This window comes from Camelina sativa, chromosome 15, assembly GCF_030686135.1.
Source record: "Camelina sativa cultivar CO46 ecotype springtype chromosome 15, ASM3068613v1".
In the NCBI taxonomy this organism is placed as follows: domain Eukaryota; kingdom Viridiplantae; phylum Streptophyta; class Magnoliopsida; order Brassicales; family Brassicaceae; genus Camelina; species Camelina sativa.
Window position 1 is genome coordinate 26,679,551 of NC_141894.1, and position 17,734 is coordinate 26,697,284.

Consider the following 17,734-nt stretch of genomic DNA (forward strand, 5'->3'; position numbering starts at 1 on the left):
GTTTTAACATAAATTTAATTTTATTCAGGTATATTCGGATAACCGAATGGATATCGGTTCGGTTCGGTTAATAACCGATATCCATGGATACTTCAAACACTATCCATTCGGTTATTTCCCTCTAACCGAACCCAAACCGGAACCGAAATTTCGGTTCGGTTTCGGTTCGGTCCATTCGATTCGGTTAATCTGCCCAGGACTATGCCCACCATTGCAACTTACAAGCTTCTCCCCTAATAGAATGAGGTGCGTTAACATGGAAAAAAAAAAAAAACGCATTTATTAAAGTAAGATATCTCTTAAACTTTATGGACAAAGAAGATATTTACAACCTGACGACACACATAACAAAGAAAATAATATCTAGATATATATGTGATATATGTGTATGTACAGTTATTGTTGTGATATTATTGTTGCCCATTTGCATTAGACATGGTAGAGGAATGTACACGTCATTTCTCAACTAAAATAACTTTTAATCTTAAATTAAAAAATTCCAAAATAATTGTCATTCGTCGATGCAATACAAAATACGAGGTTTCTTTTTTAACACCTTCTTCTTTGTGTAGTACAAATAGAAGATTGTGTGTGTGAGAGAGATTTACATATCTTCTGCTCTTTCCGACAAAAAGCCCATCTCTTCTGTCTGATTATATTTTCTGAAGGTTCTTTTTTTTTTTCTTCATCAAGAAGATGATACTAATAAGTTTTTGTTAGGACTTTTTTTCTTTTTGATCTCTTCGGAGAATACAAGAAAAAAAAAAAATCGAACTTAGTTTTATTTCGTTGTTTGGACAGTGTACCTCCACGTATTCGTCTCTGGTAATAATAATCTCCATCACAAATTCTCTCTTATTTTCATTACTTTTTTTTTTTTTGTCTGATGATAAAGTTGTTCATCAATTGCATCGGTTTAACTGTAAGTATAATATGTGATTCTCTCACCTTTGATTGATGAAGCTTAGGTTCAATTTTCTTGTTTATTTCAGTTTTGAGATTTGTGTGAAATTTTGATGAAACTAATGTTGAGATGACTGTAAATAATCCACTTGTTTGATGAATTTTTGAATAGAAATGTAGATATTAGGGTGGAATCTATCAGCTTGATGATGCTCAAGTTTAGTGTTTTTGTTTGTTTTTGGATTATTAATTATGGTTGAAATAAATGATTTTTACTTCTCAGGTGGATTAGATTTAGGCCTCTCTACTGGAGAAGATCTGAAGGTACAATGTCTGAACAGGTTATGGTGTTGGGTAAAGGTAACAAAGGAATCAGCAAGACTTCCTCAGTTCATCCATACGAATCACCTTGGTTAGGTCGTTGGACTCAGATGGGTAATGAAGTAAAGTTTCATGATCAGAGTGATGGTGTTGAGTCCAAGTGTTGTAAGGTGTTGATTAGGCCTGAAGATGGTAATGTTAAAAAGAATCATGGAGTCGAGGTACTGCCGTTTCCTATGTTTAAGGTTTCTCATAAGAAAGAAAGCACGAAACCGAAGCTTCAAGCTTCAACGAAACAGTCTTTCTACGAAGATGTGGGTTCGAGCTCGAAATCTATGGCTAATAGAATGCCTTGGATGTATCCACAAGGAGAGAAATACAGTCCTGATTTCCCAATTCAAGAAAAGACTACACAAAACTTGCTAGAGTTGATAAGACCAGTGAGGATTTACGCAACAGTTGACTCGGTTAACCTGCCAGAAGAAGATGGTCATCAGCTATTCAAGGGCTCGACGGTTTCCATGAAACTGAAAGGGAAGATTGTTGGTGGGTACCTTGATCTGTTTCCTAATCTTGACCACTGCCATAATAAAGGAGGAGCAAGGCTTGAATCTCTTGAAAGCTCAAAGAATACTGAAGAAGAAGATGGGCCAAGAAATAATGAATCATCGGCTGAGACTGATATCTTAGAGATGGATAAACTTCAGACGATACATCTTTCTGGTATAGTGACACCTTAAGGATACACCTACTTGCTCTCTGTATCTTTTTCATACTTTTCTGATTCTCTTTCGTCATGACAGGCTCCATTTCTTCATCAACTAAGGTAAGAAAAGACGATTCAGGCATTCCAAGGAATGAAATACCTGACATGAATGAAGAACCGCCTCTGGTTCTCGATAGAGAGAATTCAGTAGAAGGGTATCAGGGAGAGACAAGCAACTCGGCTACTCAAAGTATGAATGCAGAACATTTCCTGTTCAGAGAGTGCAAACGTGTGAGATTGGAAACAGAAGCGGAACCAAGCAGTAGATGGGTCAAGCGTCTGAAGACAAACGCCTCGGATTCTAGCGGACATGATGAAACCAAGAGCCTGATGAATATTAAAGAAGCATCACCAGGCCAAAAAGGGAACAACAACCTATTCCTTGAGATCATGAAATCTGGAATCAACAATCTCCAACCAAGAAATCAAGAACCTGTCATTTCACAAATCAAGAATCTAAACCAGGGAGTAGGAGAAGAAGATATTACGCTTCTGCATCCATGGATCCAGAGATGGTGCAAGAAGAAAGCTACATTGACAGATCAACTAGGAGGGCAAGAAGCTAGCTTTGAGCCAGAGAACCAAAAAGAGATCGAGAAGAAGCATTTTCCAAGTATTGCAGCCATGGCACTGATGGGTAAGGCTCTGAGCGGTTTAAACCCCTATGCTCTCAGAAAGACCGACTCTCTCATGGTCTGGAACGCTCGGGATTTGAGGTAGAAAATCAAATCATCATCCTGATCTTCCTTGTTTATCATTACATCGTAGAGACAAGAACAAGAGAGCAAGCTTGCTACAATCAAATTCGTGTAAGATTTTGACAGGTTCCTCTACAAGTGTCAGTGTGACTATTCTTATAATAGTTTCAGCAATGTATGAATATACCTATTTGCATCATAAACCTTCTTTGTCAATCGCTACAGCACCACTATTCTGATTTGTAACTGGTTGTAAGTAAACCCATTCTCTGAAAATGTTGATTGAAGGAAATGGATCACAACATCTAAACATTTAGAACATAATGAAAGGAAACTTAGTTGTGGGTAGCCCTAGTGTAAATCTTCTGGCTACAGTTAGTAGAGACCATCTTGATCATTCCCTTAGCCATCAAATCTCTGATTGCTTTCCTAGCAAGCGATCCATTGATCTGCATAACACAAACACACACACATCTCATCAAATCTCATCAGGTCACAAACAGTAAAACAATTAATAGAACCTACAACAGCAAAAACCCATCAAGCTAGCACATCGTATAAGGAGAGCTAATCTAACAAAAAAAAAGTTTGAAACTTTATCCGAAGACGGTCATAGAGAATAGGAGTGATCAGGTTGAACTCCGGAACTTCAGAGATAAGCTTGTCGTAAGTTGCTTGATCGAAAATAACCATGGATGCTGTTAACCTTTTCCTTTTGCTTTCCCTTGCTCCACTTCTGTTGAATTCCAAGAAATTAATGACTGATATGCTCAAATTGTAATACCCTAAAAGTACTAACAGACTTGCAGTTGTAATACTTTAGGGGTCGAATCCACAGAGACTCTAGTTCACACAATAGACTTATTATTTTTTTAATTATGCTAAATCAAAATATTAAACTAAAAGACAATGCAAAAACAGAATTTAAAAGTGTTGTAAATTCAAAGGATCAAAGAGCTAAGCCTAGGGAAATTCTTAGGAATTTATGGGATATTAAATCAATCAAATAATTAGGATTCAATCAATTAAATATCAGATCTAGAACTCTAAACACACTTGTAAAATAAATCAGTTCTCACTGCAAATATTATCTAAATTTAAAACCAGAAAATTCAAATCTCTTTGCAAAATTCAAGGTTAAAAATCAGCTTTAAAAACAACTTTAGATTGTTCACAAAATTATTAAATCAAATCTCTTTGCAAGAAATAATTTTGTTCATCAAAAGGTTTAATCAGGAAAATCAATTATTTTCTCATATCAATTTATTTTCCTAAGTTATTAATTCTAGGTGATCAATCAAGAATCAATATGAAGAACAACCTAAGATGAAGATCATAGAAGATAATGAATCCTAAAATTAACAGATCTAATAAACCATAAAAACCTTATGAAAAACCCTAAACCTAACAAGCAAACTACTCAGACATGTTTAATAAAGCACAAAACATCTTTCTGAATAATAAGCAATTGATATTAAGAAGTAAGAAAGGGAGTTCAAGAATCTTCTCTCTACAGATGAAATCAGATCTATCTCTCCAAAGCTCTCAATATCTCTTCTGGTTGCAAAATAAAACTTAGGTCTAAACAATGACTAATAAAATCCTATAAATACTCTAAAACACGTCTTGGGCCTTAATTGCAAATAAGGAAAACTTGGGCTTATTTTGTAATTCTTCTAAAGCTTGTGGAGACAACTTCCGTTTGTCTTTGTGGCACCTGCATCGATCGATGCTGATATTGCATCGGTCGACGCAAAGTCTTGATCACGTCTCCAAGCTTCGTTGATCAGCCTTCATGCTTTGATTATGCTCCAAATCATCCTCTTTTAGCTCCTTTGTGTTCCATCCGTGCCAATGAGTACCTAAACCTATAAAGACTCAAAAACCACCTAGAAAACAAATCAAAAGACTCAAAAAGCACACTTATACCATGGTTAAAAACCACAAAAACCATGATATATAACCTCCCCCAGACTTAGCCTTTGCTTGCCCTCAAGCAAAACAGAAACTTAGGCCTGTGAAAGAGGTTTGAAAACATGGAATTCACTCAACCGCAGGTAACTGTTTTTCGCACTCTTCATCGCCTTGATCTTCAGAACTTACTTCTTATACTTTGTCAATTGAACAACATCAACATTCCTTACTCAAATCCCACAATCCTCTGGAATCTCTAGTCTCACCATTGTCATCTCATTAAATAAATTGAAGCAAGTACAGGTGAGTTCTTACCTTGGTGTATCTATCAGTGGCATATGGACTCTCTTCAGGCCAAGACATTCTTCATACATCTCCTTTCCTCTCTCTTTTCTCACTTCCATTTTTTTTTCTTTTCTTATCAAAGGTGTAAGCGAATACCGGGGTCATCTGTAATTTACCTACCCCTCGCTTCCAAGCTTTGTGTGATCATTTGACTCAAAAGTAGAATAATGGGGTCACTGGTAATTTACCTACCCCTCTAAACTGATCAAAATCATTTCATTTTTTATTTTATTCTCCTTTTTTTTTTTTTTTTTTTTTTTTCTGATCATTCTTTTTTTTTTAAGTACTGAAGGGAAGAGAGAGGGGAGACATACTTTGAAAAATTGCACTGTCTTGTATGGCCCGAAGAAGAAGTCTAGTCCACTGATTTCCAACTCCAAAGTAAGAGATTAAGTCCGGTTAAAATCCTGATAAAAGTTGAGACAACATTAGTTTGACCAGATATCTTTTGAATAAGGGCTTTCAGGATTGTTGATACAGCTCATAGCTTTTCCAAACTTCAGTTCTGAGATCAAGCTTAATCAAGATTCATAAGAGTGTTAGCTAAAGAACAGAAACCATTAGTTAGAGATCCTAATTCCAAAAAGAAAAATTTGAAAAATTTAACTCAAAAATATGGTTTTGACTGACACAACTGAAACTAAGAAAGAAAAAGCAATTAGTTAGTAACTAGCCTCCTCCAGACTTAAACAACACTGTCTCCAGTGTTATCAAGCCTAAGATTGACTAAGAAAGAAAAATCAAATTGAACAAGTAGTAAACAAATGAACCAGTTTCGTGTTACCAACTGTTAGCCTTTGTGTCGACCGATGCAAATGTTGCATCGATCGATGCACAGCCAAATCATGCAAAAATCCGACGTATCCTGTTAGCTGCATGTTAGTTGTGTTTCTCTCATGGTTTTCAGCACTGTTAAGAATCACTCAAACACAACATTAAATGCAACATGATAGATAATGGTTCATAATGCAATACAAGTTCAATCTGAAACAAATGACAAACTGACTCAATGAAACATAAAAATGACTCAAAGTGAAAGAGAAAAAGGATAAAAGAAACCGTAAACAGAAGTAGGATCAACCCTCAGAACTAGCATCACCATCAGCAGCGTCAGCATCGCTACCACTAGCTCCAGCAAGGGGAGGGGAGCAAGAACGGGATCTGCGCCTAGCGGGCCGGAAGCAAGCCAATCGAGAAATCGCGTTCCAGAAGGTACGCATGGTGGATGTCTGGTACTCCTAGTAGTCTCCCTGGCTCATAGTACGAGAAGGCTGCGGTGGCTCAGGAAAAGCAGGAAACTCAAATGCTGCAGTGCCAGATGAAGAACCAATCTCAAAACCCCCAGCAGGGTGATCATCAGCAGCAGCAGCACTCTCATGACGGGAAGGTGATGGTATAACAAAATCAGTGGCAGGAGGAAGAAAACGCAACTGCTCTGCATCCTCTCCAATGGTGGTGAGGTCTGGTCGCAGCAGCCTGATCAGATGAGTACCAGTAGAATCACAAAAACGCCATAGCATCTTCCTCTTCATCCAAGTAGAGTTCCTCAAATGCTTCTCATCAATAACACTCCTCTCAGTACTAACAGAGATAGAATCAGTAGCAATACGCAGTCTCTGAAAGATATGAGTAAGCTGACTCCCAACATACTCTTTCTTCCCACGCCCAAAAGCCTTGACCTTCAGAGAGATCAAGTGATCAGCAAACACTGCACCATAGTTAACCCTCTCAGGATCAACCCATCTATCATCCTCAGCCATCAAATCATAAATCCCATATGCCAACAAGTGCAACTCACTCACTCTCATCTTCCCAGCCTCCATCTTACATAAAATAGTGATCACTGGATGCCTCACATCAGTTAGTGGAAGCTCGGGAATCATAGTCACCAGTACCAAAGTAAGACCAGAGATGCGAGACATCAACAAACTCTCCTGGAAGTGAAACTCCCTCTGGCTCTCTGCTAAAACCATAAATGTCACAAAGATCAGGTAAAGAAATCTCATACCGAACTCCTCTAATGAAGAAAGACAACCTTCCTTCACTAGCTTTTGGGACCTGCTCGTCTTGGTACAGAAGGTGGACTGAGGCCATGAATTGTCGGACCAGCTCCGGATACAAGTCATAGTGGCGAGTGCACATGGTCCCAAGTCCAATCTTCTCCAGAATCCTCAATACCTCATCATGAATCCCAAGCCTCTGCATAGTTACAGGATCAACAAACCGAGTCGGCAGAATCTAAACCTTAAGCCAAGCATTGTAGAACATAGTCACATATTCTCCCCAAGCATCAAGTAGCGGTCTGTTGATGTACTCAAGCTTCTTAACCTCTTGAATTGGACGTCCTGGCCAAACATGCTGTGGTGGAATCCTTTGTCTTTCTCTTTTTGGCCATGGCTCTTGACAATTAGCTTGAAATGGTGCATCAAGAGCTGGAAGTGGTTGGATTGGTCTCAGTGAAACCAAAGGAGGAACCGCCGGCGGTGGGAGATCGGTCTGGCGCGGCGGAGCGACGCCGGAATTGAAGCGGCGAGCTCTCTTCGTTCGTGGGCCGGACGACATTGTTCCGAATCGCCAATCTGATGAGGGAATCGAATAGAGGAGTAAAAACCGAGTGGAATGGGGCTTGGAATCGTTGGATTTGAGCAAGAAACGAGTGAGATACGGTCGATTGAAGTTTGTGTTTCTCTCTGGTTCGAGTTTGGGAAAAACGGTGAAGAAGACGAAGTCGAGAGACTTTAATCGCGACTTTAAGTTATATTGCATCGATCGATGTAGAGGTTGCATCGGTCGATGCAAGTGTTGGGTCGATGCAACTGGGCTTTGGTCCGGCCCACTACCAATTTGATTATTTCAAACCCATCAGCCCGTGTAATCTTCGATCCATTAAGAGCATTGAGCTTTGCATCGACCGATGCACCAGTTGTGTCGATCGATGCAGAGCCACTTCCGTTTTGTTTTCATGCTTTCTGCATCACTTAAACTCAAAACTAAAAATTAATATGTTAGTAAATCCTAAAAATAATAATAAAAATAAAAATAATTAAATCCTACCAGTGGGTTGCCTCCCACTCAGCGATTGTTTTAATTCATTAGCTTGACTTGGCAGCGGATTAGGCAGAAGGTGCATCATCCAATCGGACAATGTGTCCGTCTGGTATCCTGGCTTCAGTCCAATAGTGTTTCACCCTCTGTCCATTGACAGTAAACTTCTCTCCCTTGGAGTTAAGCAGCACAATAGCTCCATAGGGGCGGACTTCTTGGATAGTGAATGATCCGGACCAGCGAGAACGAAGCTTTCCCGGAAACAACTTCAAGCGAGAGTTGTACAGATAAGCCTTGGTTCTCTCGTTGTATAGCTTAGAGTTCTCAAATGCATGATGTCTAAACTCATCCAACTCATTCAGTTGAACCAACCTTCTCTCTGAAGCTGTCTTGACATCAAAATTCAGCAATTTAACAGTCAAGGCTGCCTTGTGCTTTAACTCCACTGGAAGATGACATGCTTTCCCATAAAGTAGATGTAAGAAGAAGGGAATGGTCCCATAAAATCAATGCCCCAGCAATCAAAAACTTCAACTTCAAGGATGAAATTTTGTGGCATCTCATGTCTCTTACTAATCTGTCCTCTTCTTTGACAAGCATCACATCTAGACACAAACTCATGAGCATCCTTAAAAACTGTTGGCCACCAAAACCCTGCTTGAAGAACTTTGGACACTGTCTTGAAAGTAGCAACGTGTCCAGCATAATCTGATCCATGGCAATGAAATAACACATCAGGAACCTCAGTCTCAGCTAGACATCTCCTGTAAACTCCATCTGAACAATGCTTATACAAGTATGGTTCATCCCAATAGTATCTTCTAAGCTCTCTCAAGAACTTCTTCTTAGCATATCCTGTAAACTCGTCTGGTTCCACCTCTGCAGCAAGGTAATTCGCGATATCAGCATACCACGGTTGATCAGTAGAAGTTACAGCAGCCACATTGTCATCAAACTCGTAACCCGATGATCCCTGAACCATGCGTCGATCGATGCTAAATGATGCATCAGTCGATGCATTCGCCAAATTCTGTTCATCCGAGACGCATCATCGATCGATGCACCAGCTGTGTCGATCGATGCATTACCAAGAGTCTGCAAATCTTCACGAGACAAAGTAGCTTGAGAACCAATATCAACAAAGTAAACATTTTCTTCTGGCAGTGAATCATGAATTGGAACATCATCTTCTATCTTAATCCTGGATAAATGATCAGCTACTCCATTCTCAATCCCTTTCTTGTCCTTATCCTCAATGTCAAACTCTTGAAGAAGAAGAATCCATTTTAGTAACCTTGGCTTGGCATCCTTTTTCTGCATCAAGTATTTGAGTGCAGCATGATCTGTATGAACTATTACCTTTGATCCAACCAAGTAAGAACGAAACTTCTCAAAAGCAAACACTACTGCTAACAGCTCCTTCTCCGTTGTTGCATAATTCCTTTGAGCATCATCAAGTGTTCTACTAGCATAGTATATAACATGAAGTTTCTTATCCTTCCTCTGTCCTAGCACTGCTCCCACTGCAAAATCACTGGCATCAAACATTACCTCAAAAGGTAAATCCCAGTCTGGTGGTTGAACAATAGGAGCACTCACAAGCTCTTGCTTAATCCGTTCAAAAGCTAAACGACATTCATCAGTGAACTCAAACTTGACATCTTTGCATAGAAGAGCTGAAAGTGGTCTAGCTATCTTACTGAAATCCTTGATGAAGCGTCTGTAGAAACCAGCATGTCCAAGAAAACTCCTTACCAACTTCACACTATCTGGGGGTTGGAGACTTGTCATCACTTCTATCTTAGCACGATCCACTTCAATACCAGCCTCTGAAACCCTGTGACCAAGCACTATACCATCTCTAACCATAAAATGACATTTCTCCCAATTAAGAACTAAGTGCTTCTCCTCACATCTAGCTAGCACTTTGCAGAGATTATCCAAACAGCTCTTGAATGAAGACCCATAAACAGAAAAATCATCCATGAAAACCTCCATGTAATCTTCAATCATGTCTGTGAAGATGGACATCATACATCTCTGAAATGTTGCAGGAGCGTTACAGAGACCAAAAGGCATTCTGCAATATGCAAAAGTACCATATGGACAAGTGAAGATTGTCTTCTCCTGGTCATCAGGATGAATCGAAATCTGGAAAAACCCGGAGTAACCATCCAAAAAGCGGTAGTATGGATGGTTAGCTAACCTCTCAAGCATCTCGTCAGTGAAGGGCAGCGGGAAGTGATCTTTCCTTGTTGCGGCATTCAGCTTTCTGTAATCAATGCACATCCGGTGTCCAGTGATGGTCCGTGTCGGAATCAGCTCATTCTTGTCATTCTTCACCACTGTAACTCCACCCTTCTTAGGAACAACATGAACTGGACTAACCCATTTGCTGTCAGAAATTGGGTAGATAATCCCGGCATTCAGCAATTTCATGATCTCCTTCTTGACAACATCTTGCAGATTCGGATTTAGCCTCCTCTGATGCTCAATAGATGTCTTAGCTCCTTCCTCAAGATGAATCCTATGCATGCACAAGTCCGGAGAAATTCCTGAAATATCATCAAGAGAATAGCCAAGAGCTTTGCGAAACTTGCGCAGCTTGCTTAGCAATAAAGTGAGCTCTGCATTGTTTAAGGAATCATTAACAATAACATGATAGGAAGAATTCTCACCTAGAAATGCATACCTTAGCCCTGCAGGAATTGGCTTGAGATCCAGCTTAGGAGCTTTCTCAAGGCTCCAATCTGACAGTTTCTCAGCTTGTGAAGAAGTACCAACCAATTCCTCTTGTGCAACCAACTTCTTCACTTGTTCATTAGCATCAAGTAGCTTGACATACCCAGCAGCAATATCATCTAAATGCTTAGCTTCTTCAGTAGAAGCAACCAATGCTCTCTCAAGAGGATCTTCAGGATGCAGCTCTCTGAAAATCTCTTCAGCAAGATTAGACAGTGTATCCACATAGAAAGTTTGACCATCTATTGTTGGCCTCTTAACCAGCTTATTCATGTCAAAAAGGCATCTGCAAGTCTCCCACATTAAGGCCAATCTGTCCTTTCTTGACATCAATAATAGCACCAGCAGTGGCTAAGAATGATCTTCCCAAGATTAGAGGATCCTTAGGCTCTTCTACATACTTCAAGACCACAAAATCAGTAGGTATCAAACAATCACCAATCTTAATTGGAACATCCTCAAGGATACCATCAGGAATGCAAAATGAACGGTCAGCAAATATAAGAGTAATCTTGGTGGGTTGGAAATCTGTCATCCCAAGGCTGAGTGCTACTGATTTAGGCATTAAGTTGACACTGGAACCAAGATCACACAAAGATCTAGCAAACCTCTCATTGAAGATTTTACAATCAAGAACAAAACTACCTGGATCAGGAAGTTTCTCTGGGATCTTGTTCTGAATGATGGCACTGACTTGGGCTGAAATCATCATCACTCCTTGCTCAGCATTCAAATCCTTGGTTACCATTCTCTTGACATATCTCCTATGCATTGGAGAAGTCTTAACTGCATCAACCAATGGCAACTCAATAACAAGCTTGTCCATCATAGCCTTGCACTTAGCATCATCAATCTCCTGCTTAGACTTCCTTGGGTTCTTGGGAAAAGGAACTCTAGGCTTGGACACTCTCTCAGCAACTGGAATCGGAGCTTTCGTAATCTCCTTCTCGGTCTCGACGTTGCATCGGTCGATGCTATCTCGCAAAGTCAACTCTTCTACGACCACTGAGGGTTGCGTCGGTCGATGCTTTGCAGCTGCATCGGTCGACGCTGGTTCCGGATCTTCGAACTCATCATCCTCATCGATCAGGTCCTGCAATTCTTGGGATCTCTGCTTCTGCTCAGCTTCAGACTGTAACTACTTACCACTCCTTAAGGTCACAGCATTACAGGAGTGCTTAGGGTTGGATTCAGTTCTTGATGGCAAGTATCCTTCTTGTCTCTTCACAGCTCCAGCAGTTTGTGCAACTTGGCTCTCCAGCTTCTTAACTTGAACATTCAATGAGTCAAACTTGCCAGTAAGCTCACTGTAGACATTGTCAATCTTCCCATTGAATGTTACTGTCAACTGCTCTTGTCCCTGAAGAATCTGCTCAAGCATTGCTTCCATCCTACTCTCAGTTGTCTTAGGAGGAGGAGATTGGTAAGAAGAGTTGCCATAAGTCCTGGTGTATCCACTGTTCTGCTGCTGCTTCTGGTAATCTTGCTTAGGAATGTAGCCTGTAGAATTAGACTGATAATTGTTGCGCTGGTTGTTTCCACTGAAAGACCTGTTGCCTTGCTGATTTCCAAACTTTTGGCCTTGATTACCATACACAAAGTTGACATCTTCTTCTACATTCTGCTGCTCTGGCTCAAAAACTTCAACATCTTCAGCAAAGTGGACAGACTTTTTACCAACAAGAAGGTTATGCACTGTATCCAGCTTGGCATTCACTGTAGCAAACTGATTTGAATCATACCCTTCATATGCTATTTTCCGCTCTAAGTCTGTATTCTTAGTACTGTTACTTGATGCTAGCCTTTCAATCAATTTTTCAGCGTCATCTGGGTACCTTGTCTTGAAGTACCCATCACTAGCAGCATCCAAAGCCATCTGATACCTCCAATCAATACCACTGAAGAAGATACTGATCAACTGCACCTCTGAAAACCCATGATGCAGATAGTCTCTCTGGTATGCTTTGAATCTTACCCAAGCAGCTTTGTAAGATTCAGTTGGTCCTTGTCTAAAGGTGGAGAGCTTGATCCTGAGCTCATCAGACATGGCATCATCATAGAAGTAATTCAAGAATGCCACCTTGATGTCATGCCAGGTTGTCAGAGATCATGGTTTCAGCTGCCTTAGCCAATGAGAAGCTTCCCCACCAAGAGAGTAGGGGAAAAGCTTGCAATAGAGGTAGTCTTCAGTGACTCCATTAGCCTTGATGCTTGTGACTATGTCCTCAAAGTGCTCTATGTGGTCTAGAGGCTTCTCATTTGGCAAGTTTTGGAATGGCTGTTGTCCAACAAGAGCGAAGTAGGCAGGCTTCAGCTCAAAGTCATTCCTTGGGAATGGAGGAGGGACAATTGCAGAGCGGTTCTCATAGAACAAGTCTGGTCTGTTGAAGTCCGTAAGAGTCTTGACAAGCTCTCCATTGTTGTCCCGTCTAGGCTGAAGGTTCTGCTGATTGTTACCATCCAAATCGGCTCCATTCGCACCAGCCTCGACATTGCGTCGATCGATGCCAACAATGCGTCGATCGATGCCTTCTTGGTTGCGTCGACCGATGCCGACGTTGCGTCGATCGACGCCATCTGCATTCTCATCAACGACAGCAGGTTCTTCCTGAATAACTTGCCCTGCAGCATCAAGTCTTTGGCCAAGTTCGTTGCGCACATGACCCTCTTGATCTCTCAAAACTCCAGCCTCATCAGGTCTCAGTATGATAGGGTTGACCATCTTTGCTGATTTGGCTGCTTTGGTGTTTTCACGCTCTAGTTGTCCTAACTCTTGGTTTGTAAGCTTAACAACTGGACCAGTAGGATTTTTCCTGGTGCTAGGCTTAGGCATGTACCTGAAACACACACGAGAAAATAAACAAAAGCGTGTGAGTAAAACAGAAAAATAAAAATTTAGACAAAATCAAAGATTTTAATCTAATGGTGAATCAAAAGAGTCCCTGGCAATGGCGCCAAAATTTGATATGCTCAAATTGTAATACCCTAAAGGTACTAACAGCCTTGCATTTGTAATACTCTAGGGGTCGAATCCACATAGACTCTAGTTCACACAATAGACTTATTATTCTTTTAATTATGCTAAATCAAAATATTAAACTAAAAGACAATGCAAAAACAGAATTTAAAAGTGTTGTAAATTCAAAGGATCAAAGAGCTAAGCCTAGGGAAATTCTCAGGAATTTATGGGATATTAAATCAATCAAATAATTAGGATTCAATCAATTAAATATCAGATCTAGAACTCTAAATACATTTGTAAAATAAATCAGTTCTCACTGCAAATATTATCTAAATTTAAAACCAGAAAATTCAAATCTCTTTGCAAAATTCAAGGTTAAAAATCAGCTTTAAAAACAAGTTTAGATTGTTCACAAAATTATTAAATCAAATCTCTTTGCAAGAAATAATTTTGTTCATCAAAAGGTTTAATCAGAAAAATCAATTATTTTCTTATATCAATTTATTTTCCTAAGTTATTAATTCTAGGTGATCAATCAAGAATCAATATGAAGAACAACTTAAGATGAAGATCATAGAAGATAATGAATCCTAAAATTAACAGATCTAATAAACCATAAAAACCTTATGAAAAACCCTAAACCTAACAAGCAAACTACTCAGACATGTTTAATAAAGCACAAAACATCTTTCTGAATAATAAGCAATTGATATTAAGAAATAAGGAAGGGAGTTCAAGAATCTTCTCTCTACAGATGAAATCAGATCTATCTCTCCAAAGCTCTCAATATCTCTTCTGGTTGCAAAATAAAACTTAGGTCTAAACAATGACTAATAAAATCCTATAAATACTCTAAAACACGTCTTGGGCCTTAATTGCAAATAAGGAAAACTTGGGCTTATTTTGTAATTCTTCTAAAGCTTGTGGAGACAACTTCCGTTTGTCTTTGTGGCACCTGCATCGATCGATGCTGATATTGCATCGGTCGACGCAAAGTCTTGATCACGTCTCCAAGCTTCGTTGATCAGCCTTCATGCTTTGATTATGCTTCAAATCATCCTCTTTTAGCTCCTTTGTGTTCCATCCGTGCCAATGAGTACCTAAACCTATAAAGACTCAAAAACCACCTAGAAAACAAATCAAAAGACTCAAAAAGCACACTTATACCATGGTTAAAAACCACAAAAACCATGATATATCAATGAGAAACGTAAAACATAAACATAAACCCACGAGACTTAGGCTAGAAACAAAGTCCAAGAAGTGTTGTGACGGTGTAAAGGACCTTCTTTTTCTGCTTGCCGCCACCTGATTTGCCTGGTTTAGAGGATGGTGGTGGAACTTTATCCTTCTTTGGTGCCTAGAATCAGCCAGAGAAAACAATTTTTAGATTCATCATTTCATACGAAAACATAGAGAGTCAGAGTGTAACACCCAGACCCGCCTTACGGTCTGGTCAATGTGTTGACTTCTTGGTTTGGCTCAAAACCGCAATCTCTAACATTTAAATAACGAACATAACTAACCTGAGAAAAATAAATAGAAAGGAGGGGTGAGTAATTAATTACTCAATGAGGGGGTCAACACTGCCCACTGAAATACAATGACAACAAACTACTCACATTCAACAATAATTGCATAGCATAGAATCAGACTCCACTTTCTTGATATACATCTAGCAAGCATAACGGTTTCACATAATCACAACCTAGTACATACCAATAATATTTAAACCATATTTCTCACATCATCATAGTCAATCATTTATGTGCATTCATCAACAAACAACGCTAAACCGAAATCTCATCAGCTTAGCATGGCACGAAACCAATCTCAGGCTCGTCCAACCACTCGACACGAAACAAATCTCATGTTCGTCCAATCACACTACATGAAACAAATCTCATGTTCGTCCAATTACCAGGCACAAAACCAATCTCAGGTTTGCCCATCACGAGATACGAAACAAATCTCATGTTCTTGTCCCAGTACATAATCTCGTATCATCTCATATCATCAATCATCATGCATCATATTATTGTACCATGTCATCACACTTCTATTATCATAGATCTAATCATCACATCATAACACACAATATCAAACAATAGACATAACCAATCACATAGTTCCAAGCCTATACAAGCAATTCATAAAATTATGCTTAGAAAGTAACCAATGTATTTCCGCAAATCCCGCCCTCACCTTAGCAATTTGGTTGATTCTCAAATAGAAGCCAGCAACGACAGAATCCAATCCAACAGCAACCTTAATCTCTTTCTGCAACCTTTCTCGACGGCTTGACTTGACGAACTGAACGGCGAAGTGGAGGGCTTGGCAACACAGATCTCTCCGGTGAAGACGTTTCACACGGCGGCACAGGCTGAGCCCGGTGACAATCTCTGGTGTCTCCGGTGTGTGACGGTTACTAACGGTGTAGCTACGGTGGTGGTAGATGCCTTTGGTTCTCAACAATTCTTCTTCTTCTTCTCTCTCTCTCTCTCTCTCTCTCTCTCTCTATTGGCGGCTTAGACTAGGTTTTACTCTTGTTCAAACGAAGAGGGAGATGATTACGCTTATACTTATATACGGCCTCACTCAACGACCAAACCCTTGTCGTTTCAATATTTTTTCAAAGAGAACTGTTGGGAGAGAAGATTGACAAGGAATTCAAAAACAAGGCTAGATGTTCTAACTGGAAGGGCGCAGCAAAAGTGTCTTATCAAGACATTATTTTCATAGAGAAATCGTTTGGACCAAAGGTTAGTAATTTCATAACTTATGTATTCTTCTTTGTTATCGTTTTTTTTAGTAATTGTTTTAAGGTTAGTAATCGTTTTTTTTTTGTAGGATGTCGTTTATACATACATTTCCATCTCAAGAAATTATGACATATTCGAATCAATAGAGTTTCTTAGGCCTGATGAGATCAATGATGTGAGAGTTAACAACTTAGATGATTTGATCCGATCTGATTCTGATTTTAAAGACCATGTGTGGGGACATGTTGAAACTGATGATGTTGATGATGAGAAGATAGAGGATGCTTTGGCTGACAAAGATGATCATGTTGAAAAGGAAAGTGATGGAGACAATCAACTTTCCGGGTTGGAGAGTAGCGACAAGAAGCAAGATGCAAATGTGAGAGCATCAAGCACAAAGAAGAGAAAGACAAAGCACATTGATCATGGTGTAGAGACTCAAAAAATGCAACTCCTATGTCAGCGAGCCGCAACCACTCATGGTTTTGATGAAGAAATGAAGTCATTCATTAAAGGTATGTTTGAAGCTTCTTTCAAACCTTTTAAGGAAGAAATAGGCCAGCGATTGAAGAAGATGGAGGAGGATGTATCAGAAGTGAAGGAGATACTATCCACTCTTGCATCAACCTCGAAACAAGGCACACCACCATCCAAAAAACAAAAGAGCTGGTAAGTCAATAAATAATATATATGCTTTGGTGTTGTATATGTAATGGTGCCTTACAAATTTCTAATTGATTCTTCTTTTTTTGACACAGGGGAAATCATCATCCGTTCAACCAAAGAGTTTGGTAAGTAAAAAGTAACTTGGTAAAACTTGGTTTGGAAATCGGCTATGTTTTCTTTTTTTTTTGTAAACATTCGGCTATGTAATTTTTTTGATTAACAATCGGCTAATTGTAAACTTATGTTTTGTAATTGTCTTGGTGAACTTATGTATTGTATTGTAAACATTAAACTTTTTTAAAGTAACTTTTAAAGTATTTACCTTTCATTATTCTTCTTGAAATCTTTTTCTCCACCTTAACAGTTAAAGGATCTTTCTGCTTGGAACTTAATTCTCTTCGCTCAAAAAACCAGCGTGTTAACATCTCTCTGATGCTTTCTAATAAAGGGATTACTGGATACTCTCTTGGTGATCTCAAAGCTGAATTGATCGACTCTGCAACATTGTTTGTGTTCAAGTCATATCTGTATCCAGGGAAATGGCATCAAGCCCATTTTTTAACCTCAGCATCCTCTAGGTACTCTCCAATCGCATGACTGATGTTGCAAA

General features: G+C 39.4%; 1 protein-coding gene across 3 annotated transcripts; it reads left to right on the plus strand.

The window, feature by feature from the left end:
• Positions 1 to 375: 375 nt before the first annotated feature.
• LOC104747429 (protein PHOTOPERIODIC CONTROL OF HYPOCOTYL 1) lies at positions 376 to 2,980 on the plus strand. 3 transcript variants are annotated; one of them, XM_010469056.3, is made up of 3 exons: positions 376 to 825; positions 1,187 to 1,947; positions 2,028 to 2,980. In XM_010469056.3, the coding sequence occupies exons 2-3, from the start codon at positions 1,233 to 1,235 to the stop codon at positions 2,708 to 2,710; spliced, it is 1,398 nt and encodes a 465-aa protein (XP_010467358.1). In that variant the 5' UTR covers positions 376 to 825; positions 1,187 to 1,232; the 3' UTR covers positions 2,711 to 2,980. The 3 variants fall into 3 exon arrangements, with proteins under 3 accessions (XP_010467358.1, XP_010467359.1, XP_010467357.1); XM_010469057.2 differs by having other exon boundaries at positions 811 to 922; XM_010469055.3 differs by lacking the exon at positions 376 to 825 and adding an exon at positions 911 to 968.
• The last annotated feature ends 14,754 nt before the right edge of the window (positions 2,981 to 17,734 follow it).